The 25,882-nt window shown below is 41.8% G+C and overlaps 1 protein-coding gene across 1 annotated transcript in view; it reads right to left on the bottom strand.

The window, feature by feature from the left end:
* The window catches only part of CYB5R4 (cytochrome b5 reductase 4), a 269,520-nt gene that overhangs the window by 41,234 nt on the left and 202,404 nt on the right, over window positions 1-25,882 (bottom strand). Inside the window, exon 14 of the mRNA XM_075862092.1 lies at window positions 4,578-4,664. Coding sequence (XP_075718207.1) covers window positions 4,578-4,664 — 87 coding nt within the window. The remainder of the gene's footprint in view (window positions 1-4,577; window positions 4,665-25,882) is intronic.

Below are 25,882 nucleotides of genomic sequence, written 5' to 3'. Positions count from 1 at the left end.
GACACATATAACACACATCACACACACTAGACACATACTACACACTAGACACATACTACACACACCACACACACTAGACACATACTACACACATCACACACACACTAGACACATACTACACACATCACACTAGACACATACTACACGCCACGCACACACACCACGCACACTGAAATCATAATACACACGCCACGCACACACGACACACCACAATATATTAGACACATATAGATCACAAAGTGCATATGTCACTCATACAATGGATGTACACCAATCACACTACAAAAATCAATCAAAAACACCACTTCACTCCCAGTCCTGTATTTACTTGCTTTCTGCTTGCAGTAACAGACCATTACCAGTGTGCACTACCCACCCCTCTATACTGTTTGATCTCCTATCACTTAAGCAGGCTGGTTGCTGCTTTTATGATGCTGACGAGATAAAGCTGCTGGTGCTGTAGAGTAGTTGTCAGTCACACACCCGGCAGGGGTTGGAGTCTTCTTCTCCTCGGCAGCTAAACTGAAGCTGTGCTCTGGGGCAGTGCAGAAAGCAAGCCTAGCGCTGATTGGCTAAAGCTTGGCCAATCAACGTTAGGCTTGATTTCTACATGTAGTCAGGCAGGACTCTACTGATTAGCTGGAAACCTGTGCAGAAAACAAGACTAGCATTGATTAGCTGTGGCTCGGCCAATAATCACTAGACTTCTTCACTGCACCCGCCCATCATTGCAGAGGAGCATCTCTAAGCAAAGTGTAGTTGTGAACACCAGGGGGCAGCAAAGCCTGAGCCCAACACTATCCGACATTGATTGTGTGAGCAGCCAGCACCCGACCCACTGTTCACCAGCCCATCTGGTATTTGCCAGTAATGCCAGATGGCCAGTCCGGCCCTTCATATCACCGTATAGCTATACAGTGACATACATCAGCCACAATGTAAAAAAAACGTATACTTAGCGGCATACCTTTTTTTAAAGTTGCCCACAGTATAGGAATGCACGTACCACCCCGACGGTGGCTAAAAGGACACTCCGTAGAAGTTGTAGTGATTACGTTTTGGTCATGTGTGAGTATGAACCGTTGTGAATCAGGTTGGCGCTCATGATGATACTGATTAGAGGAGGATAGATGTCAACTACGAATAATATTTATTGTAGTTATAATTGTATTGTACAATGACGTGTGTACAGCCTTATTCTAAATATTTCACAAAGTGGCCCTGAAGTCTAGGGTTAGTTATGCACAACTCATAGTATGCACATCTGTTCAACATCATCAAGATGCTAAAATTACAAAATTGTAGATGAGAATTTCTGTGTGTCACTGAATAATTGTTTACAACTGGTTGGAGATGTGTGCTGCGATGACCGTCACAAATACACCACAAAATGTAAACTACATAGTGCTATAAAATAAAATAGAGGTTTCATAGAACAACCAAATTGCACATTAATAAGCGACCTCCAGATCTGACAGTTCACATTTTTGGGCAAAGATAGAAAATAAAAATATATGAAAGAGCATTTTCCTTAGTCAATCAAAAGCTTCATAATACGAGAATCACGGTCTCCCTCTTAGAAAAATAGTCATGTGCATAAAACTCCTCCAGTGGTGAACGAGTATAAATAATCTGCATTACACTTATGCATGGCAGTATTCATCCCGATAATGTGATACTCAACGCAAATATGAAATCAAATATTTCAGAGAGAGAGGTTAGCGCGGAGGTCCTCACCTGCTGTGCTCATGACGAAGGGATGTCACTCCCGGCCAGTACAAAGATCCACAGTAACTATACGTCCTCGTGCATCACAGGGGGCCCTTCATGAATATTCTTATTTACTGAAAAACATCTATCATTTTTGGTCGAAATGTCACATTTTAGTATGGGTGACTATTAATAAATAAGAATATTAATGAAGAGCAACTCCCTGTGATGCTGTGAACAAACAATGATTAAATAAAGGAAAATAATAATTTATGAAGTTTTAAAGGCACCTTAACTATATATTAGACTGCACGGTCGAGACATTGTCTGTGTACACACATATTGTAATGTATACATTGTTCACATTAGCGCTGGCTTCTGTACATCTGTCCTGTTCAACATTTCAGTCAGAGAAACGGAAAGCCAAACGGAAACTATCGCTTCCATTTGCATGACCATTGATATAAATGGTATTTTTTTTGACGGAAACAATAGCGTAGTCTATTATGTTATTGTTTCCGGGAGAAAAAAAAAAATGGAAACCTAGCGGAACGGAGGCAAACTGAAACCAACTGAAAAAAATACCATTGAAATCAATGGTAATGCAAGTAATAGTTTCCGTTTGGCTTTCCGTTCATCTGTTCCTCTGACAGAGTTTAAACAGAACAGATGTACAGAAGCCCCTAATGACCAAGCTAATTTATTCGTTTTTCTATAGTCGCATTCAAAGAGCTATAACTTTTTTTATTTTTTAGCCTATATAGCTGTATGAGGACTTGTTTTTTGCGGGATTAGTTGTACTTTTTAATAGCACCATTTTTGGGTACATATAATTTTTTATTAACTTTTACTAACTTTTCTGGGGGGTATTATAAAAAAAAACTGAAATGCCACCATTGTTATATGCGTTTTAAATTGACGCCGTTCACTGTGCGGCATAAATAACATGTTACCTTTATTCTATGGGTCGGTACGATTACGGCGATACCACATATGTAGAGGTTTTTTATGTTTTACGACTTTTGCACAATAAAAACACTTTTGAACTAAAATTATTTGTTTTTGCATCGTCGCTTTCCAAGAGCCGTAACTTTTTTATTTTTCCATCAATGTAGTGATTTTTTGGGCTTGTTTTTTGCGAGACGAGATGTAGTTTTGATTGGTACTATTTTGGGGTGCATGGGACTTATTGATTCATTTTTACTATGACTTTTTTGGGGGGCAATGGAAAAAAATGTGCAATTATGCCATTGTTTTTTGCGTTTTTTTTTACGGTGTTCACCTTGCGGTTTAAATTACATATTAACTTTATTAATGGAGTCATTACGGTCGCGGCGATACCACATATGTGTACTTTTATTTATTTTTTACACTTTTACTAAATAAAACCACTTTTTATGGAAAAAAATTAATTTATTTTTTTACTGTACTTTTTATTATGAATCTTTATTTCACATTGATGACTTATTTTATTAGACCCACTAGGGGACTTTACTGTGCGATCTTCAGATCACTGCTATAATGCTTTGGTATACTTCGTATACCAGAGAATTATTGCCTGTCAGTGTAAATCTGACAGGCAATCTATTAGGACATACCTCCGGCGCGTCCTAATAGGCATATGTCCAGGGCAGACCTGGGGGCTTTTATCAAGCCCCCGGTTGCCATGACACCCCATTGGAGACCCGCGATTGCATTTGCGGGCCGCCGATGGGTGACAGGGGGAGCTCACTCCCTCTGTAAACAAGTTAAATGCCGCGGTCACTATTGACGGCAGCATTTAACAGATTACAGTTTACTTAGATCGCGGGTGTTGGAGCAGGAGTTCAGCTGTCATCAGACAGCAGAGCCCCGGCTCCAGCCTGCACGGGACACCCGTGCAGGACTTCGACTGGGCCAACGTGAAAAGGCGACGGCCTAGCATAAGGCCCCTTAGTGACCAACGTGAAAAGGCGTATTGGTGGTCACTAAGGGGTTAAAGGGGATTTCTGTGTTTTTTTTCTTTTAGATATAACATTTACATTTTTAAAAGATTATAATATACGCTTATTCAAAATAGTGCCCATAAATCTGCCTTTACGTGGGCAGAACAACCCTTTTTCTGCACTATTAAAAACCTATACATTCTGTTCTACAGCATCTATGGCTGAAACACGGCACCATCATGAAACCCCTATTAAACTGTGTATCCCCACCCCTCAACACATTACATAGCCCCAATACATGCCCCTGTCACGTTACGTCATGTGACCTGGCAATCGTCATACAATGAAAACAGTTAAAGGAGGATGTGGTGGGTCATGTCCTAGCGCCATGTTTTATTCATGTCTGGCCCACGTATGCCGCAGAATGGGACAAATCTATAGCAAGAAGATAATATTTGTGAAATCTGTGATCTCAGACGTTACTAATGTCTAGAACAAAAAGACTCAAAAAAGCACTCAAACCCCAATGTGTTTTACACCAATCTTGACAGTTTTGAAATATCAAGGGACATAGTTAAGAGTAAAAAAACAAAAACGCGCATGTGCCATTATTGGTGCCGAATATTTATTAATTAAATGCCAGCCAAAGAAGAGGTGGCAAAAAGAAGAGAAAAGCGTTTAACATGCTGAGTGAGTTAAGCTAAATTTATTATACCAATTTGCCGTAATTTACGCCATTTTTGCCGACTTACAAAGTCATGTATCTGACGACATTATTGATAAATTTGCACCATTGTTACCAGTTAACCAGAACATAAAATACTCTAATCATTACCATTGTCATGGTGTGCTCTATAGAATTTCTGTGTTGTCGATTACAAGGTTTACCGTAAAACTTTAAAACAGAAGAAAATCAAACAACATTAAAAATAAAGAATTTACCTCCCGTCCAATAGACACAATTTTTCCAGTTGCTCTTTCCATAAAACATCAGCTTCTGTTTTGTTGAAGAAAATGAGTTTCATTTTTCTAAAAGAATAAAATCAGATTTTCAGTTTACAGTAATTAATGGTAGAAGTGAATTAGGCTCTGTTCATACTGGTACTGTCATGGGTTCCATAATTACAAAATCCATGGCAGATATGATGGATCTGTTTACATCTATTTTGCATCATATCCCATTGACTTAGGCTATGTTCACACGGGGTATTTTGCCGAGTTTTTTGACGCGGAAACCGCGTCGCAAATCTCGGCAGAAACGGCCCGAGAACGCCTCCCATTGATTTCAATGGGAGGCGTCGGCGTCTTTTTCCCGCGAGCAGTAAAACTGCCTCGCGGGAAAAAGAAGCGACATGCCCTATCTTCGGGCGCTTCCGCCTCCGACCTCCCATTGACTTCAATGGGAGGCAGGAGAAAGCGTATTTCTCGCTGTTTTATGCCCGCGGCGCTCAATGGCCGCGGGCGAAAAACGGCGCGATAATTGCCGCGAAAATCGGCGTGCAGGGAGAGGAATATCTGCCTCAAAGTTCCAAACGGAATTTTGAGGCAGATATTCCTCCCCCAAAATACTCCGTGTGAACATAGCCTTATAGAACAGACGACTATACTATTTTGTCTGTCCAGTGGAACTAAAATCTGACGGAACAAACCATGACGCCAGCGTGAAAACACAACACATATCATACCTCAATTACGTTTTCAATTAAAAAGAATACTCCTTGTCTTGGAGAGCACACGATTACCGTATTTTTCGGACTATAAGACGCACCCAGGTTTTAGGCAACAGAAAATAGGAAAACATTTCATATTTTACTTCTTTTACAAAGAAAGAAGTATTGGTTAAAAAAAAACTTTGTTCAGTTTCACCACATTCTGAAAGCCATAACTTATATTTTTCCATTGTTTGAGGGCATAGTTTTTGCGGGATAAGCGGTCGTTTTTATTAGCACCATTTTTTTGGTACATACGATTTGTCACTTTTTATTTCATTCTTTTTAGCGCTATAATGACCAAAAGACAATGATTTTGGGGTTTTACATATTTTTTTTATGCCTTTCACTGTGTGAGTCAAATAATGCTATATTCTAATGGTTTCTGACTTTTACGGACGCAGCGATACCAATATTGTTATTATTTTTACATTGTGCTTGGAGAAAAATAGGAAAAGATTTTTTATTTAACGTTTACATTTTTACACTCCTGAAAATGTATCTAACTTTTCTTTTTACACATTTTATTAGTTCCCCTAGGGGACTTGTACCAGCGATCATTAGATCGCTGGTACAATACACTGCAATACATGGATGAGTTACGGAAACGGCTGAGATACGCTGTTTCTGTAAGGGCATGACCACACATGGCGGAATTCCTCCGCAACTGTCCGCATCAATGCCGCACCTAATCCGGGTTGCGGATTACGGCTGCGGATCTGCACAAAATGTGCAGAAAATTGATGCGGACTAGCTGCTGCGGACTGCGGGAAAAGTGCTTCCCTTCTCCCTATCAGTGCAGGATAGAGAGAAGGGACAGCACTTTCCCTAGTGAAAGTAAAAGAAATTCATACTTACCGCCCGTTGTCTTTATGACGCGTCCCTCCTTCGGCATCCAGCCCGACCTCCCTGGATGACGCGCCAGTCCATGTGACCGCTGCAGCCTGTGCTTGGCCTGTGATTGGCTGCAGCCGTCACTTACACTGAAACGTCATCCTGGGAGGCCGGACTGGAGACAGAAACAGGGAGTTCTCGGTAAGTATGAACTTATATGTTTTTTTTACAGATACATGTATATTGAGATCGGTAGTCACTGTCCCGGGTGCAGAAACAGTTACTGCCGATCGCTTAACTCTTTCAGCACCCTGGACAGTGACTATTTACTGACGTCTCCTAGCAACGCTCCCGTCATTACGGGAGCCCCATTGACTTCCTCAGTCTGGCTGTAGACCTAGAAATACATAGGTCCAGCCAGAATGAAGAAATGTCAAGTAAAAAAAGCAAGACGCATCCGCAGCACACATGACATGTGCATGACAGCTGCGGACTTCATTGCGGAACTTTGAATCTCCATTGAAGTCAATGGAGAAATTCCGCCATGAGTCCGCCACTGCTCCGCAACAGACAGAGCATGCTGCGGACACCAAATTCCGCTCCGCAGCCTATGCTCCGCAGCGGAATTGTACGCATCGTGTAAACGAACACTGCTAAATTAAAGTGAAAGTCAATGTAGAAACGGCTCCGCTGCGGATTAACGCTGCGGAGTGTCCGCAGCGGAATTTAAGTGCAATTCCGCCATGTGTGAACCCGCCCTAACTCCCATAGTGGTAAATTTCAGTTACAGAATCAGAGTAGCATACTACGCTGTTTCCGTAACTACTATTCAGTTCTATGGGAGTTACGGAAGCTGCGTAGCTCAGCGAGTTACGCTGTTTCCGTAACTCGACCATGTAACCAGGAAGTGTCCAGAAGACAGCGGAGCCGGGTAAGATAGAACGGGGTTGCCCAGAGGGACCCGCATCTATCTGACATTTATGACATATCCTGTGGATTTGTCATAAATGTCCTTCATGGGAAAACGCTATTGACCGCGGCATTTAACTAGTTAAACTGCCAGGAACAGCGCCATTGCTGTTCCTGGCTGTTAGAGCAGCGTGTCAGACGCTTACACCTGCAGTGTATGGAGCGGGCTCAGCCCGTGAGTTCGCTCCATATATCATCCCCTCCCCATGATGTGCCGGCACATCACGGGTCGGGAAGGGGTTAAGCAAGGAGCGGTCAGGGGTCCCTTGACTGCCGACTATAAGACGCAGGGACTTTTTAGCAAGATTTATTCTTGCTAAAAACTACGTCTTATAGTCTGAAAAATACGGTACTTTATGCTTTCATGTGTGCTATTTCAGTTTACAAATTTAGTTTTTAGTCTGTCAGTCCTTTAAACAGTCATAAATTTTAAACTACTTTAGATAACTTTTAGAACAAATCACACTTTCAAAAAATATATATTTTGACTACATACGCAACACATATTTTGAATTACAAACAATTGATTAAAAAAAGTGCATTTTTTTTATTTTGGCTATATTTTTTTGCCTCTTAAATTTGTAGAAAATTTTAAAATCAAGGCCTAAAACATAGTAAGCTACTTCTACTAAGTTTCAGGATACCACAAAAATGCACGCAACCCTTTCTTTCGGCATGTTATAGCATCCAGAATGACAGATGCCCCTATTTGCTTTGTTTGCATGAACCATTTTATCACACCACACTGCCTTTGCGATTAACCTGTGGTACCAAAACATCAAAAGTGGCCAGCAAAGTACACCATTTAGTAAAGTAGACCACTTATGGTATTCAAAAGAGGGTGCATTAAAAAATTGTCACTTTTAATTTTTTTTCTAATTTTGTTAGATGACACAAAAAATTAAAATGGGCACTTTTTTTTTACTTTGGTGTCAACTCTGACTGTTTATACAGGACATATGAATTGTAAACTGCCATCTGCAATATGTAGATGAAATTATTTTTATACCAGGTATAAGATCTTCGCATTACTTCACATGGCTTCAAGACCTGGTCAGAGAGGTGGACCCCACCCATGTTTTTGTTGTAATCAATAATACATATAGGCTTTTGGATTTTATTGGACGACCTCTTTACTTTAATTGGCATAGTGGCATCAGTGTGCACAGTAGTCAACATGAACACGTCTTTCTTATCACGATAGTGAAGTGCTAGCATATTGCCGCAACCGAGAGCAGCAGATTCCCATTTTTTAAGCTTTTGGTTCTTTAGAGCAACTGGAAATCCCTTTATTTTATGGCGGATAGTACCACAGGCCCCTGTATTGGCTGCTTGGAGTCTTTGGAATAGGTGGATGTCCGAATAATAGTTGTCCACATATAATTTGTAGCCTTTGTGGAACAATGGGCCCATTAACCCATACAATCTTGCCACTTGTTCCGATTTCTGGTGAGCAACCTGGAAAATCTATTTGACTGTCCTTCCCCTGGTAGAAAAATCCAATGTATAGCCAGTGTTACTTTCGAATAGCTTATAAAATTTGATTCCATATCTGGCACATTGTGAAGGGATAGACTATAGAGTCTGCCCTTATATTTTACTAGGGATTCATCAATTGACAAATTTTGGCTAGGTGCATACAGATTCCGAAATTTTTGAGAAAATCGTTTAAAAGAGGCCGAATCTCGTACAAACGATCATAGTCTGGGGATTCATTTGGGGGGCACTGACTATTGTCATTTTAGTGAAGAAATGTTAAAAAATAACTTTGGCAAAACCTGGGGTCCCATGTATTGGGCTTTCTTACCAGTAGGAAATTTATTTTATTTTTTTTACAATACCCATTACTAGTGTAAGAATCAGAAACCTTTAAATTTCATTTTTATTAGTGGGTGTCCGTCCATTTTCCTATCCTTGCATAATAGGAGGACGGGTTGGCTAAAAGAAATTGTTCAGCATAGATGTATGTCTGTTGAGCAAATAGATTTAATTAAATGGTCATCAAAAAAAGATGAAAAAACTCTAAAGGGCCAAAATCTGTAACATCAACTGTTACGCCAGGGTAAACCTTAAATTCAGGAACAAAAGGGGTGCCAGTACTTGGGGGTTCCCAATGTAGAGCCAACTCCTCAAGAACTTCAGGTTCTTGGCCATGTACCACTTCCATCTGCCTTTGCGCTTCTGCGCTAGCACAAGGCTGACTTTCTAAATTGTGGCTTTTGCCCTTTTTGCACTGGGGCCAGACATAGCACTGTCATCAGAGCTTTCTGTATCGCTTCTATCAAAGCCTTCAAAGGCAATGTCGCTTTCTGAACTTTGTTCACTGTCCATGCATAATATCGAATAAGCCTCTTCCACGGAATACTATTTGCGTGACATCCTTATTGGTTTACAATTTTTTTTTATCTGTTCGACTTTTTTGTACTTTTTAAGTTCACGCTAATAATTGATAATGCCTCTTTTTTTATAACTGTTCACGTATAATGAATTGCGATTTACTCGCCAAACTGCACTACCGATCACTCCTCAGAACAAATTAAAAATAAATTAACCGCTTCCCGACTGCCCACAGTAAATTCACGTCGGCGCTTGCTGGGCTCTGTGCAGCGCCGACGTGAATTCACGGTGGGTGTTAAAAGCACGATCCGGGTGTCTCAGAGAAGCGCTGACACCCGGATCGCGCTGTTAACCCCTGCCTCTGGTCCCGGAGACATGACCGGGACCTAATTGGTTCAGGTCCCGGTCATGTGATCGCAGGGAAAGTCTGTTGTAGCAACGAACTGGAAAGTTTGTTACTACAACAAACTGGAAAGTTTGTTGCTACAACAAACTTTCCCGGGGACCGATTGCGGGTGCTGCAGTCGGTTATAAGGCAGAACCGGAGGCCATACAACGGCCCCCGGGTCTGCCATCCACAGCAGCCTATGAGAACCAGCCGGAGGCCGGTCCTCATAAGCTTCCTGTCAGTGTGACTCTCAGTGTCACACTGACAGTTTATAAAACGTTACACTACCTAGGTAGTGTAATGAATACCTGCAGCACTGATCGCTGCTATAATACAAGTAAAACAAGTAAAAAGTTAAAAAAAAGTAATAAAAATGTTTTATAAAAGTTACAAAAACCAAAAATGCTTTTTTTCCTATAAGAAGTCTTTTATTAAAGGAAAAAAATGAAAATGTTAAAAAAAAAGTACACATATTTGGTATCACCGCGTTCACAATGACCCCAACTATAAAGCTATAATATTATTTTTACCGCACGGTGAACAGCGCAAAAAATAATAATTAAAAAACAATGTCAGAATCACTATTTTTTTGGTCATCAACCCTCCAAAAATATAGAATAAAAAGTGATTAAAAAAATCACATGTACCCTAAAATGGTACCAATGAAAACTACAGATTGTCACGCAACAAATAAGTCCTCGTACAGCTCTGGTGAAGAAAAAATAAAAAAAGTTCTGGCTCTCAGAATATAGCAACAGAAATTGTGCAGTGTCCAAAAGCTGATAAGATCGGGCGCCATTTATCAGTGCGACATTGGCCACATATCTGCGGATTATTATTTATTTACCAAATTATTATACCCTCTTATTATGTCCTGATGTACTCTGCCCAATTTACACATACCCCCCCATCATAAACTGAAATACCAGCAAAACCCCAAACAGAAAGGTTACCAAGCAAACTCTGCGCTCCAAAAGCCAAATGGCGCTCCCACCCTTCTGAGCCCCACAGCGTGCCCAAACACCAGCTTACGTCCACATATATGATATTTTATATCCGGGATAACCCGCTCAACATTGTATGAGGTATTTGTCTTCAGTGGCACAAACTGGGCACAACATATTGTGCATTAAACTGGCATATCAGTGGAAAATTTTAATTTTCACTTTGCACCATCCGCTGTGCATTAACGCCTTCGCGCACCACGACTTAATAGCATGTCGTGGTGCAGGGGGGTTATATATGGATCCGGCTCATGCGCTGCGCCCGCTCCATATTCTGCAGGTGTCCGCTGTGTATTACAGCTGACACCCGGGACTAATGGACAGGAACAGCGATCGCGCTGTTACAGGAGCCTGTAAAAATGATATTATACTGCAATACATTAGTACTGCAGTGTATTGTACCAGCGACCTAATGATCGCTCGTTCCAGTCCCCTAAAGGGACTTTTGGGAGGCTTCCACTGTTTTGGTACCTCAGGGGCTTTGCAAATGTGACATGACACCCGAAAACCATTCCAGCTAAATTTGAGCTCCAAAAGCCAAATATTGTTCCTTCCCTTCTGAGTCTTGCCGTGGGTCCAAACAGCAGTTTATTACCACATATGGTGTATTGCTGTAATCAGGACAAATTGCTTTACAAATTTTGGGGTGATTTTTCTCCTTTATTCATTGTAAAAATTAAACATTTCTATGTTTTTTCAGAAAAAAGTAGATTTTCATTTTCACGGCCTAATTCCACTAAATTCAGCAAAAAAACTGTGGGGTCAAAATGCTAACTATACCCCTAGGAAAATTGCTTGAGGGGTGTAGTCTACAAAATGGGGTCACTTTTGGGGGGTTTCCACCGTTTTGCTCCCTCCAGGGCGTTGCAAACGCGACATGGCACTGAAAACCAATCCAGCAAAATCTGCGCTTCAAAATCCAAATGGCGCTCCTTCCCTTCTGAGCTCTGCCGTGGGTCCAAACAGCAGTTTAGTACCACATATGGGGTATTGCTGTAATCGGGAGAAGGAGCTTTTCAAGTTTTGGGGTGCTTTTTATTCTTTATTCCTTGCAAATAATTTTTTTTTATATTTTTTCAGAAAAAAAAAGTAGATTTTCACTTTCACAGGCAAACTCCAATAAATATAGCAGAAGACCTGTGGGGTCAAGATGCTAACTATACCCCTAGATAAATTCCTTGAGGGGTGCAGTTTCCAAAACCGTGTCACTTTTGGGGGATTTCCACTGTTTTGGCACTACAAGACCTCTTCAAACCCGACATGGTGCCTAAAATATATTCTAAAAAAAGGAGGCCACAAAATCCACTAGGTGCTCCTTTGCTTCTGAGGCTGGTATTTCAGTCCATTATCACACTAGGGCCACATGAGGGATATTTCTAAAAACTGCAGAACCTGGGCAATAAATATTGTGTTGCGTTTCTCTGGTAAAACCTTCTGTGTTACAGAAAAAAATGTATTACAAATGAATTGCAGCAAAAAAAAACAAACATTTGTCAATTTCCCCTCTACATTGCTTTAATTCCTGTGAAACGCCTAAAGGGTTAAGAAACTTTCTGAATGCTGTTTTGAATACTCTGAGGGGTGCAGTTTTTAATATGGGGTGATTTATGGGGTCTATCTAGTACATAAGGCCCTCAAAGCCGCTTTAGAACTGAACTGGTCCCTGTAAAAATCGCCTTTTGAAATTTTCTTGAAAATTTGAGAAACTGCTGGTAAAGTTCTAAGCCTTGTAACGTCCTAGAAAAATAAAATAATGTTCAAAAAACGATGCAAATATAAAGTAGACATATGGAATATGTGAAATAGTAATACCATACAAAATAGTTACTATCTGTTTTACAAGCAGATACATTTAAAATTAGAAAAATCATAATGTTTGCACATTTTCGCTTGGATAGGCAAAAGCATTCCAGAGTTATTACCACATAAAGTGACATGTCAGATTTGAAAAAATGGCGCTGGTCCTGAAGGCTAAAATGAGCTCGGTCTTGAAAGGGTTAAATGTGAAAAAAATGATTACAATTACAAAAATTATATATAGAAGAAATCCCACAGCACTCTGATGTAGTAAAAAAAGTGGTTTATTCAGTCACTTTTTTTTACTACAGCGGAGTGCTGTGGGATTTCTTCTATATTTACCTACAATCCTTGGATCAGGATTACCCGCTTGCACCCATCTCCATTGTGGATTTTGGACATTGAGCGCTGCTTATTTTTGTTTGTTTGTGTGTGTATGTATATATATATATATATATATATATATATATATATATACACACACACACATATATACAATTATATGTAGTTTGAATGTTTTAATTCACTTTTCTTCTGTCTTCTCTCGATCAGTCTCCTCCTCTCTGAAACACTGTGACAGAGTGAAGGAGGCTGAAAGGAGACAAGCGCGAAAAGTATTTTTATAAACAAACTTTTCAGAGATCACCATGATTGGTTAATCATGGTGATCACATGCTCAGCAGTCGAACCAATTGTTCGGCTGTCAGTGAGCAGGTTGCTGGGGAGCTGGGGATACTAACACTGCCAGTGTCCGAGTGCTTTTCTCAACGCTATGCCGGCAGATGCAAAAGACTCTAGATTCACGCCCTGGCTTCACGAGGCATATGCGGCTAGGACTTGAATCTAGAGATTGTCGGCATGAAAGGGTTAAAGGGGTTTTCCACCTTCTGACAACTGATTACCTATCCACCGGATAGGTCATCAGTATATGATCTGTGGGGGTCAGAGACCCAAACCCCACACAGATCGGCTGGTCCAGTGCCTCTGTGCACCGGACATACATGCCGGAAGCAGTTAGCTCCGGCCACGGAATAGCGGTCCAGTGAATAGGAGAAGACCTGCAGTTCTGCAGCATGGCCGCTATGCTATGTACGGAGCCAACTGCCTCCGGGCTCCATACATAGCATTATGTGCCATAACATCGGGTGCCCGTAGGCCACTGAAGTGGCTTATCGGTGCGGGGCCCAGGTGTCAAACCCACACCGATGATATACTGATGACCTATCCGGTGGATCGGTCATCAGTTGTTAAAAGGTGGACAACTCCTTTAAGACATTTGAACTAAGGCATTGAAAAAAAAAAACACTCAGAATCTAAGGCTATGTTCACACAGAGTATTTTGGGGGAGGAATATCTGCCTCAAAATTCCGTTTGGAACTTTGAGGCAGATATTCCTCTCCCTGCATGCCGATTTTCGCGGCGATTATCGCTCCGTTTTTCGCCCGCGGCCATTAAGCGCCGCGGGCATAAAACAGCGAGAAATACCCTTTCTCCTGCCTCCCATTGAAGTCAAGTCAATGGGAGGTCAGAGGCGGAAGCGCCCGAAGATAGGGCATGTCGCTTCTTTTTCCCGCGAGGCAGTTTTACTGCTCGCGGGAAAAAGACGCCGACGCCTCCCATTGAAATCAATGGGAGGCGTTCTCGGGCCGTTTTTGCCGAGTTTTGCGACGCGGTTTCCGCGTCAAAAAACTCGGCAAAATACCCCGTGTGAACATAGCCTAAGACGGAACATACTGTATAAAACGAAAACATTTAGAACAGATTTATATAAACATTATGTAGTAAAGAAATATTCTATGTATCTGTTATCTGGTATTAGAACATACACGATACACAATATGAAGAGCAACTTCATCCAGATATTACATTCATACTGCATAATATTATATCATTCTGTAGTAATCCTCCCTATGTTGCCCGAGGATTAAAAAGTGACAACTACTGTGAATTTTGTGGATCCTCTGAGATCTTAAAACTTTCTTTCCTTCCCACACACACAAGAGAGAAGGGAAATTCTAGAATATATTTCTGATATCAGAATCTCCCAGAGATCTATGTTTGCGGTGTACAAGCTGCCATAAAAACAAAAGTCCTATAGTGCTAGCGGTTGTTATGCATACAGGTAACATGGGGACGAGCAGGACACTGTCTTTAACTCCAGAATTATGAGCAGCTGTTAGCACAGACCTTACACAGTCTGTGCAGCTGCTAAAAGCAAAATTGCCAATACTATGTATTTAGAAAGACTATTATAGTGCATACTACTGCACTATATTTTCACATTTTTCACTTAAAGTGGAGGAACGCTTTAAAATAATGATAGGGAATTATATAGTCCCTGTACTGTCAGATCGTTAAAAAAAATAGAGTTTTCGGATAATGAGGAATATTACAGAATTTCTTTTTATGCAGCTTAGCTGACGGCTCGGCTGAAATCTGGTCCTGCATGTCTGACAATATAAGGCCTCATGCACACTTCAGTTTTTTCCTTCAGGGTGCTATCCGTTTTTGTCACTGATAGCACCCTGAACCCATTCATTTCAATGGGGCCATGAACACTTCAGTTTTTTTGACGGTCCCGTTGCTCCATTCCGATCCAAAGTAGAGCATGTCCTACTTTGGTCTGGGATTCCGTGACCGTGAGGCCCATGCAAGTCAATGGGGCCGTCAAAAAAACTGAAGGCACACGGAAGACATCCGTGTGCCGTCCGTGTGTGATGGAGCCGTTGCCTAGCAACCGCCGGGCTGGCAGAAAAACATTAGAAAAATATTACACTAATCGGCAGCCACTTGTATCTATCAATCACTGATAGAGAAAAGAGGCGAGAGTGTTTGGCGTGCCGCCTAGAAATTTTAAAGATTTTTTACTTACCTTGATGCTTTTATTTCTTGTTACTTCTGTGAGTATGGATTAAACTTGGCGTGGAGCAATCTTTTTGCAGAGGGTGTTGCACTATGTGTCTTCCTTTTTCCATCTATTAGAGACATAAGATCCTTTTCCTACCAGGAGTTCTTTGAATGTGGAGGGAGACGATAAGGAGCTTGGTGGAACTACAAGGATAAGAATTACCATCCACACCCTCATTGGATTGCGGACTGTCCACTGCATTTTTCTGGGAGAGAGTGTCTATACTGAATGATATTGGACTGTTACCAGTGCCGTCTGAGCGGTAAACTTCACTGTACTTTATATATGCTATTTAGGGTATTTGTTGGATCATACCCAATTTAGTTTTGCCTGCTCCGGTCTGAGAGAGATTTTGTGGGTATTTGAGCCAAGAGAAACCACCATTATAGAGAAAAGAGGCTGCTGATTAAAAATAAAATAAAAAACATTTAATACGTACCCGGTCGTTGTCTTGGTGACGAGTCCCTCTTCTTCCTCCAGTCCGACCTTCTTTTGTGACGCGGCAGCCTGTGATTGGCTGCAGAGGCCGCGGCAGCCTGTGATTGGCTGCAGCGGCGACATGAATTGAACGTCATCGCTGGAGGCCGGACAGGAGGAATGCAAGTTTTTTTTTTTCAATATTTTTTATTACATTAAAATTGTATCTTCCGCGCGCCGAGCATGGTACTGTCACCCTGGACAGTACCATGCTCGGCGCATGGAAACAGAAACACGGAGTGCACACGGAAACCACACGGCCGCTAAAACGGGTTCACGGACCCGTCAAAAGTGGCCGTGAAAACGAGTGACGTAAGTGTGCACGAGGCCTAAAAATTTTTTTAAATCACATAAAACATTGATTTATTAGAAAAAATAAATCTTCTCTTTTAAAGGTGTACATAGCCTTTAAGGGTAAAGATTCTCCAATTTATACATGGATGCAGATTCTATCCATGTACCACATAAATATAAAATATGTGAGCCTACTCCGTAGTATACTATACAGTATCTGAATAGTTGTTTTGCCACTGTAAGTGTCCTTTTGGCCTGCGTCAGTCTGGTATACGTCAATATATAGTAACTTTTTTTTGGAGGATAGAAACATAGCAGAATACGCAATTCCATCCTGAGGGATCACGAAAAAAAAAGTATAATGTGCGGTAAAAGTTTTTTTTAACATGGGAGCCTTTGTGCGACGGCTGCCACTGTATGGCATCCGTCAGAGGTATACGTTAATTGTATACCTCGGAGGGCTTCCCCAGGGCCAAAGTCCCTGGGAAGAGTATCATGTGCCGCTCAGGCCTGGTATTCCAGCCCTGGAGAAGCCCCTGTCCATATATGGACAGAGATGTCAGGGGCTCTTCCAGTCCCGGAGTCCCCAGCCACAGGGCTTCCTATGCTCTAGCTGGGTACTTCATAGTTTAAAACCCCTGACATCACTGTCCACATATGGACAGTGACATCAGGAGCTTCTCCAGTAGTGGAATCCCCAGCCAGAGCGTTGCCAATGCTCTGGCCAGGGATTCCAGCATTTCAAAGTTCCTAACGTCACTGTTCACTGAGCAGAATCCCCGGCCGGGGACTCCATAGTTTAAAGCCCCTGACATCCCTGTCCATATATGGACAGTGATATCAGGGACTTCCCCTGGCACAGCGCTTCAAGTTTGAGCAACGTACTGTCTCCTTCTATATGCCTATACTGTGGGAAACGTCGCTACCTTCCGTCTGAAGTATTCGTCGGTACTTCTCACAACGTATACCTATGACGGAAGCAAAATAACGTGATCTGAACTGTCCTGAACCAGTAAAAGAGCTTGTCCAAAACCCGTATGCTTTATTAGGGTCTGCTCTGACGGACTTGAGCCATCCACGTATTACATTGATGTCCATTTATTTGTATAGCTGCATGCAATCAATTTTCCCTAAAGCAGCCAGTAGAACGGACAGCAACTTCAGGTGATTTTGCCGGGGGTGTGAGAAGTTAGAAGATCATAGCAAAAATGGGTTGTCCTTATATTTACAAAAACAGACATTGCATGTTTTGAGATATAGATTTTGTATATTACTTTAACCCCTTCCCGCGATTAGGTGTGACTGTACGTCCGGAATCAAAGTGATTTCCAGCACTTGGGCATACAGTTACGCCCAAGCTTTAAACTGTCACCATGTCAGCAGACACGATGACAGCGTCCTGATCGCAATTGTTATAGACAGTTGCCGAGCAGGACTCATGGCACAGGACCAATCAGAGTGCTCCCGTGCTGGCAAGCACTGTGATTGGCCAGTCAGTACTGACTGGCCAATCACAGTGCAGGAGGAGTGTTTTGCCGGCATCTCCGGCTCTGACAAGCTCATTTCTGTCAGAGAGCTTGTCAGCGTCGGATGCCAGTCAGAATACAGTTCAACAGTGTTACAAAACAAACCAAAAAAACAGCGATCTACCCCTTTTGTGCCCACTGGTTATCAAATATATAATTATATAATTTCAGTCACCCACAGTGTCCTTCTGCCGTGCTGTGATCTGTGCCCAGCTATCACCTGTCGCAGTACCTGGTCGCCATCCCCCTGCTGTGTCCCTAGATTGCCCATTGCCTGAGTTCAGTTTTAGGTAGCAATGCCACGTCTCATTTAGTTTTTCCCCTGGTAGGTAGGGTACCCTTACTCATTGAATACAGCAGAGTCGCTGGTCCCTTCTCATTCTGCAGTTGAGAGTAGCACAGTTTATTTTCTGTTCAAAAAGTGTTCAAAAAAAAGTACAAAAAATTTGCTAAAAGTTCTCTCGTCCAGATCCACCTTGGCATGTGGAACAGTCCGCAAATATCAGAAGGGCCTCCCCAAAACTTTGCTGGGTCAGATCCTAAAATTAGGAGAGAGCAGAGCTGCCTGCAGCGACGATCTTCTCCTCCTGAAGTATAAGGATAAAAGGGACGTCCTTATACTGACCAGCATTCACGACAGCAGAGGCAGCCTTGTCCCTGTATGCGGATCCACCACCCAAGTTCCCAAACCATTTTGTGTACAGGAGTACAACAAATATATGGGTGCCGTTGACCTGTCTGACCAGGTCATAAAACCATATAGCGCCATGCACAAGACCAAGGTATGGTATTAAAAGCTGTCTGTGCATCTTACACAGATGGCATTATACAACGCCTTTGTCCTCTGCAGATATGCTGGCAGTAGGGATACGTTCCTGCAATTTATCAAGGCCCTGATATTTGATGACCAGGTAGGAGAGGGCATTTCATCTGGTTCTTTCGTCAGCAGGATAATTCCCGGCCAGCATTTCCCCACACAAATCCCCCCCACTGAAAAAAAAACAGAAGCCCAAAAAAAAAAAAATGCTGTGTGTGTGCCAACCGAGGCATTCGTAAGGACACCACACACCATTGTGAGACGTGTCCCACAAATCCCAGCCTGCGCATGAAACAATGTTTCAAAATATATAATACCTCCTTGGATTTTTAATTTATTAATTCTTCATTCACCTATTCTGTCTCCTACATTGGCCATGACCAATTATTATTTTTTTTTTACTGACCAGCCCCATTTAAAATTTGATCATTTAAAATGTGTCAAAAAACACCTAAAACAAAACTAAAAATCCTCACTATACCGAGGACCCGAGGGAGTTTCTTTCCTCATCTAGGTTGCAAATCTGGGTGAGAATTCACTGTATTTTAACGATATATATTGTGCTCCCACAAATATGAACATTTGAAAATTCACTGAAGTGATAAATGAGTAAAATGTATAATTTTTATTTCATAGCTATCTAAAAACAGGGGTACAATCACCACTGTGAAAAGCCCAACCGTGTATTTAAAAACGTATTAAAACACAATACTCCCAGTCCTAGTTCGTTTGCGAACCCTTTGTGACTGGGTATGTAAACAGAGATATCAAAATATGTAATCAGCGTATAACATTGGTAAAGCAGTGGTTTGGACCCTCGTTCACACAGGAGCCTGCGTTAACCGCACCAGATTCTCCCAATGTACAGATGCACAACAATGCCACTGCCCCCTACACAAAAAAATTCCCTCACTTCACCCGACCCTACGCGTTTCTATACTTATCATCAGGGGTCTGTCAGTCTGGCCAGGATGCCAGCAATATTTTTTCAGCAGCAGGTATTCTACTGCACAACACGGAAGCATGCACGCATAGATGTCAGCGGCATGCTTCACTCTGGGACTCTGAGTCACCATGAACTGAACACTCCGCCCCCTGGCTCCGGCAGCATACATCAAACAGCCAATCACACTGGCCCAGCACATCCATGATGCTCAACCATGTGACTCCCGGCTGTCAGCTGACATACCCGGAAGTAACAATGTAAATAACACAGAGCATGCTGACTGAATGGGAGGCTGTAGAAGTATCTGTTTGCTACACAAAGCCTCATGCTATTCAAGGATGGAGTATAACACTATTAGGTTGGATATATGTTGCGGATCAGCTCAGGACCGCAATTGGACTACCACGATAGAAGCACCTACCCTGAAAATACATAATATATGGATGGAAGAACGACGTAATTGTAAACCTCACATAAAACATATGACACACTCCTGGACTCAATTGGCATACCTGCTACTTATTGATTGATATATTACAAGTGACTACACTGGGACTAGGAATGCATTACCATACCCCCACCCAGAGGACCAAAAAAGCCCTATGACTTGATATGGATTGTATATTAAATAAAACAGGTATAATTTGTTTGCTCGTTTAAACCTTCAGGATGTACGCAAGCCAGTCTGTAGATCCATTGGGCCTCTTTACGCAGAATGAGGTTATCCCAATCCCCTCCCCGTTTAGGAGGACGTACCAATTCAATTGCCTGAAATTTTAAACATTCTGCCCTGCCTTGATGTTTTGCATGCACATGTTTTGATATGGAAGTATCTCTTTCATTTGTAACATCTCCAACATCTTCCCTAATCCGGCGCCGAAAATGCCGTATCGTCTTGCCCACGTAATTCAGTGGGCACAGACATGTGATTAAATAGACAACTCCAGCCGTTTTGCAGTTCAAAAAATCTCGGTTATCATACTCAACCTTGGTGGTAACACTTTTGAATTTTTTTCCACTTTGAATGAAATTACAGGCTCTACAACTACCACATCTGTGTGTACCCAGTATCTGCCTGTCTAACCAAGTACCATTTTGGATTATTGGATCAAAACAACTCTGCATCACCGTATCCCTGATGTTTTTACCTCTACGGAACGTGACTGAAGGCCATTGTGTTATCTGATCCGCCAAGTCCGCATCGGCTCCTAGGATACGCCAATACCTCTTGAGGATTTCCATGATCTCAGATTGTTTGGAGTCAAAAGTACCTATGAGCCTAGTGACCCTTTCCTCTTGACGTTGTCTAGGGACTAAAAGGCTCTGCCTATCTGCATCCCTCGCTCCCTCATAGGCCTTTCTAATTACCCCCTTAGGGAAGCCCCTCTCCTTCAATCTGCTTGTGAGGTCATGTGCCTGTGACTCAAAATCGTCCATTGAACTACAATTTCGGCGTACTCTCATGAATTGGCCTCTGGGAATCCCACGTTTGAGGGGATAAGGGTGACAACTGTTCCATTGTAGGAAACTATTGGTTGCTGTCTCCTTTCGGTGTACTTTAGTACGTATTGTGCCTTCCTTAGTTTTAATTATCTTAAGATCTAAAAAAGATAATTCCTGATCACTGATTTCACATGTGAACCTGAGCCCTAAATCGTTTGTATTAAGGGCTGCCACAAAATTATTGAATTCCTCCACTGTGGAATTCCAGAGCAACAACACGTCATCAATATATCTAATCCAGATACCTATTGATGAAGTCCACTTGACAAATTTATCCCCAAAGACCACTGTCTCTTCCCACCAACCAAGAAACAAGTTTGCATACGTGGGAGCAGTGGGACTCCCCATTGCTGTACCACGTTGCTGATGAAAAATATGGTCTTCAAAGATAAAAACATTCCTTTCTAACACAAAGTGTAATAATTGCAAAACAAGCTGGTTATGAGCCACATATTGAGTGCCCCTAGATTTTAGAAAGTATTCCACTGCTTCACAGCCAAGTCTATGAGGAATACAAAGCCTCCACATCCAAACTCGCCAGAAATGTATTTTGTTCCAAAGTGATACCCTCAATTTGTTTTAAAACATCCATGGTATCACGTACATATGATGTGAGACCTAGCACAAACGGACGCAGCACCTGGTCTATATATGTACTCATATTCTGGGTTAGATTATTAATACCTGATACAATGGGTCTACCACGTAGGGGAGGATAGCCCTTGTGGATTTTTGGCAGGCTATAAAAGCATGCCATAATAGGAAATTGAGGAAATAGAAAGTTGAATTCGCTAGCACTGATCAAAGACCTGCTCTTTGCATCCCGCAGGATACCTAAAAGCTCCTTCTTGAACACTGCTGTGGGGTTATCTTTTAGAATGGTGTAACAGTCAGGATTGAGCAATATGTCCTCACACATTTTCTTATAGTCTTCTCGACTCATAACCACAATGTTCCCACCCTTATCGGATGCTTTTAGAATGATATTACGTCTTTTTTCCAAAGTGGTAAGAGCTACACGTTCAGACCAAGACAGATTGTTATCAATGCCCCTCATATCCTGACTCAAAGCTTTGATCTCTTCACCCACCAAATCTACGAACAGATCTACGTTGGTAAAATCTCCCAATGGCGGCAACTTCCTACTTCTAGTTCTTAGATTAGTAAAAGGACCCAGTCCTGGGGTTCTACTCGATTCTTCAAGTAAGCCTTCCAGTGCTTCTAGTCCTTCTAAATCAGATTCCTCTAGACCCATTTCCAGACATTTTTTCCTGTTGTAATGTTTGAAAAACGTAATCCATTTTAATTTACGAGCAAACAAATTCAAATCCTTGATCCAGATAAATGAATCAAATTATGTATTTTCAGGGTAGGTGCTCCTATCGTGGTAGTCCAATTGCGGTCGTGAGCTGATCCGCAACATATATCCAACCTAATAGTGTTATACTCCATCCTTGAATAGCATGAGGCTTTGTGTAGCAAACAGATACTTCTACAGCCTTCCATTGAGTCAGCATACTCTGTGTTGTTTACATTGTTACTTCCGGGTATGTCAGCTGACAGCCGGGAGTCACATGGTTGAGCATCATGGATGTGCTGGGCCAGTGTGATTGGCTGTTTGATGTATGCTGCCGGAGCCAGGGGGCGGAGTATTCAGTTCATAGTGACTCAGAGTCCCAGAGTGAAGCATGCCGCTGACATCTATGCGTGCATGCTTCCGTGTTGTGCAGTAGAATACCTGCTGCTGAAGAAATATCGCTGGCATCCTGGCCAGACCGACAGACCCCTGATGATAAGTATAGAAACGCGTAGGGTCGGATGAAGTGAGGGAATTTTGCGTAGGGGGCAGTGGCATTGTTGTGCATCTGTACATTGGGAGAATCTGGTGCGGTTAACGCAGGCTCCTGTGTGAACGAGGGTCCAAACCACTGCTTTACCAATGTTATACGCTGATTCCATATTTTGATATCTCTGTTTACATACCCAGTCACAAAGGGTTCGCAAACGAACTAGGACTGGGAGTATTGTGTTTAATACGTTTTTAAATACACGGTTGGGCTTTTCACAGTGGTGATTGTACCCCTGTTTTTAGATAGCTATGAAATAAAAATTATACATTTTACTCATTTATCACTTCAGTGAATTTTCAAATGTTCATATTTGTGGGAGCACAATATATATCGTTAAAATACAGTGAATTATTACGAATTAGTACAGTTCATTATACAATTTAATATATCTGGGTATGGCAGCCTTTGCACTCTCTGACCTAAATACAGAAGGATGGATGAGTGAGGCAAAAAGTGTCTTCTCTGAGTGTGAACTGGCGTATACAACGCAGGGTGTGTCCCTTAAATCCACTTTTAAAAACCTCACTAGATTACACAAGGATTATACAAGAAGTTGGTGGGAAATCCAGAGTCTAGAGAACTATCTTAAGAACAAAATAGTGCCTAGAGGCCTCAGAGTCCCTATTACCCCAGCCCCCAGATTAAAGACACCTAACATTAAAGAGAGGTGGGAGCAGGAGATTACAGGGAGTTCACTGAGATTTATGCAAATTTTGGTTGAGGAAGAGATTATTCAGTTTGATCACATCAGTGTGGAACTGAAAAAAGAGATTGAGACAGTCAAGACTCTGGTTGATACCCCAGGTTTTGATAAAAAAAGATAAAACCTTGCAACAACCCTTAGAGAGGTTTACTTGTCATCTAAAAGAGCGTAAGCACTTCCAGTTCCAGAGAGATCTGCAGGAATTTAGGGAGAAAAAAGCTTATGATTTTGTTAATCAGCAACAACAACAACAACAACATCAGCAGGGAAATAGGGGTCAAAGAGAATCTGACCCCTCTACATCTGAGAGTGAAACAACAGACTCTGAAAGAGTAGGCCCATTCTCTGGGACTGGTGGTGGTAGACAAAAATTTAGGGGAGGTGCCAGAGGTAGGAATAGAGGCCGAGCCAGAGCTTCTTCCAACAGTGGCAGTAATAATTTTTTATCCAACAATCCCCCCCATTTCCCGCTACATGCTGAGGGGACAAAAGGATTTATAAAGGGAATAGGAACGGATAAGTTACAAATAATTAATTTATCGGAACATAATCTGAGTCCATCTGAGATCATGCTTTTAGAGAAGGGACTTTCATTTGTCCCCACATTAAAATTTGATTCATTTACCTGGATCAAGGATTTGAATTTGTTTGCTCGTAAATTAAAATGGATTAAGTTTTTCAAACATTACAACAGGAAAAAATGTCTGGAAATGGGTCTAGAGGAATCTGATTTAGAAGGACTAGAAGCACTGGAAGGGTTACTTGAAGAATCGAGTAGAACCCCAGGACTGGGTCCTTTTACTAATCGAAGAACTAGAAGTAGGAAGTTGCCGCCATTGGGAGATTTTACAAACGTAGATCTGTTCGTAGATTTGGTGGGTGAAGAGATCAAAGCTTTGAGTCAGGATATGAGGGGCATTGATAATCTGTCTTGGTCTGAACGTGTAGCTCTTACCACTTTGGAAAAAAGACGTAATATCATTCTAAAAGCATCCGATAAGGGTGGGAACATTGTGGTTATGAGTCGAGAAGACTATAAGAAAATGTGTGAGGACATATTGCTCAATCCGGACTGTTACACCATTCTAAAAGATAACCCCACAGCAGTGTTCAAGAAGGAGCTTTTAGGTATCCTGCGGGATGCAAAGAGCAGGTCTTTGATCAGTGCTAGCGAATTCAACTTTCTATTTCCTCAATTTCCTATTATGGCATGCTTTTATAGCCTGCCAAAAATCCACAAGGGCTATCCTTCCCTACGTGGTAGACCCATTGTATCAGGTATTAATAATCTAACCCAGAATATGAGTACATATATAGACCAGGTGCTGCGTCCGTTTGTGCTAGGTCTCACATCATATGTACGTGATACCATGGATGTTTTAAAACAAATTGAGGGTATCACTTTGGAACAAAATACATTTCTGGCGAGTTTGGATGTGGAGGCTTTGTATTCCTCATAGACTTGGCTGTGAAGCAGTGGAATACTTTCTAAAATCTAGGGGCACTCAATATGTGGCTCATAACCAGCTTGTTTTGCAATTATTACACTTTGTGTTAGAAAGGAATGTTTTTATCTTTGAAGACCGTATTTTTCATCAGCAACGTGGTACAGCAATGGGGAGTCCCACTGCTCCCACGTATGCAAACTTGTTTCTTGGTTGGTGGGAAGAGACAGTGGTCTTTGGGGATAAATTTGTCAAGTGGACTTCATCAATAGGTATCTGGATTAGATATATTGATGACGTGTTGTTGCTCTGGAATTCCACAGTGGAGGAATTCAATAATTTTGTGGCAGCCCTTAATACAAACGATTTAGGGCTCAGGTTCACATGTGAAATCAGTGATCAGGAATTATCTTTTTTAGATCTTAAGATAATTAAAACTAAGGAAGGCACAATACGTACTAAAGTACACCGAAAGGAGACAGCAACCAATAGTTTCCTACAATGGAACAGTTGTCACCCTTATCCCCTCAAACGTGGGATTCCCAGAGGCCAATTCATGAGAGTACGCCGAAATTGTAGTTCAATGGACGATTTTGAGTCACAGGCACCTGACCTCACAAACAGATTGAAGGAGAGGGGCTTCCCTAAGGGGGTAATTAGAAAGGCCTATGAGGGAGCGAGGGATGCAGATAGGCAGAGCCTTTTAGTCCCTAGACAACGTCAAGAGGAAAGGGTCACTA

This window comes from Rhinoderma darwinii, chromosome 4 (assembly GCF_050947455.1).
Source record: "Rhinoderma darwinii isolate aRhiDar2 chromosome 4, aRhiDar2.hap1, whole genome shotgun sequence".
Classification (NCBI taxonomy): Eukaryota; Metazoa; Chordata; class Amphibia; order Anura; family Rhinodermatidae; genus Rhinoderma; species Rhinoderma darwinii.
This window is presented reverse-complemented; position numbering and strand designations above follow the sequence as displayed.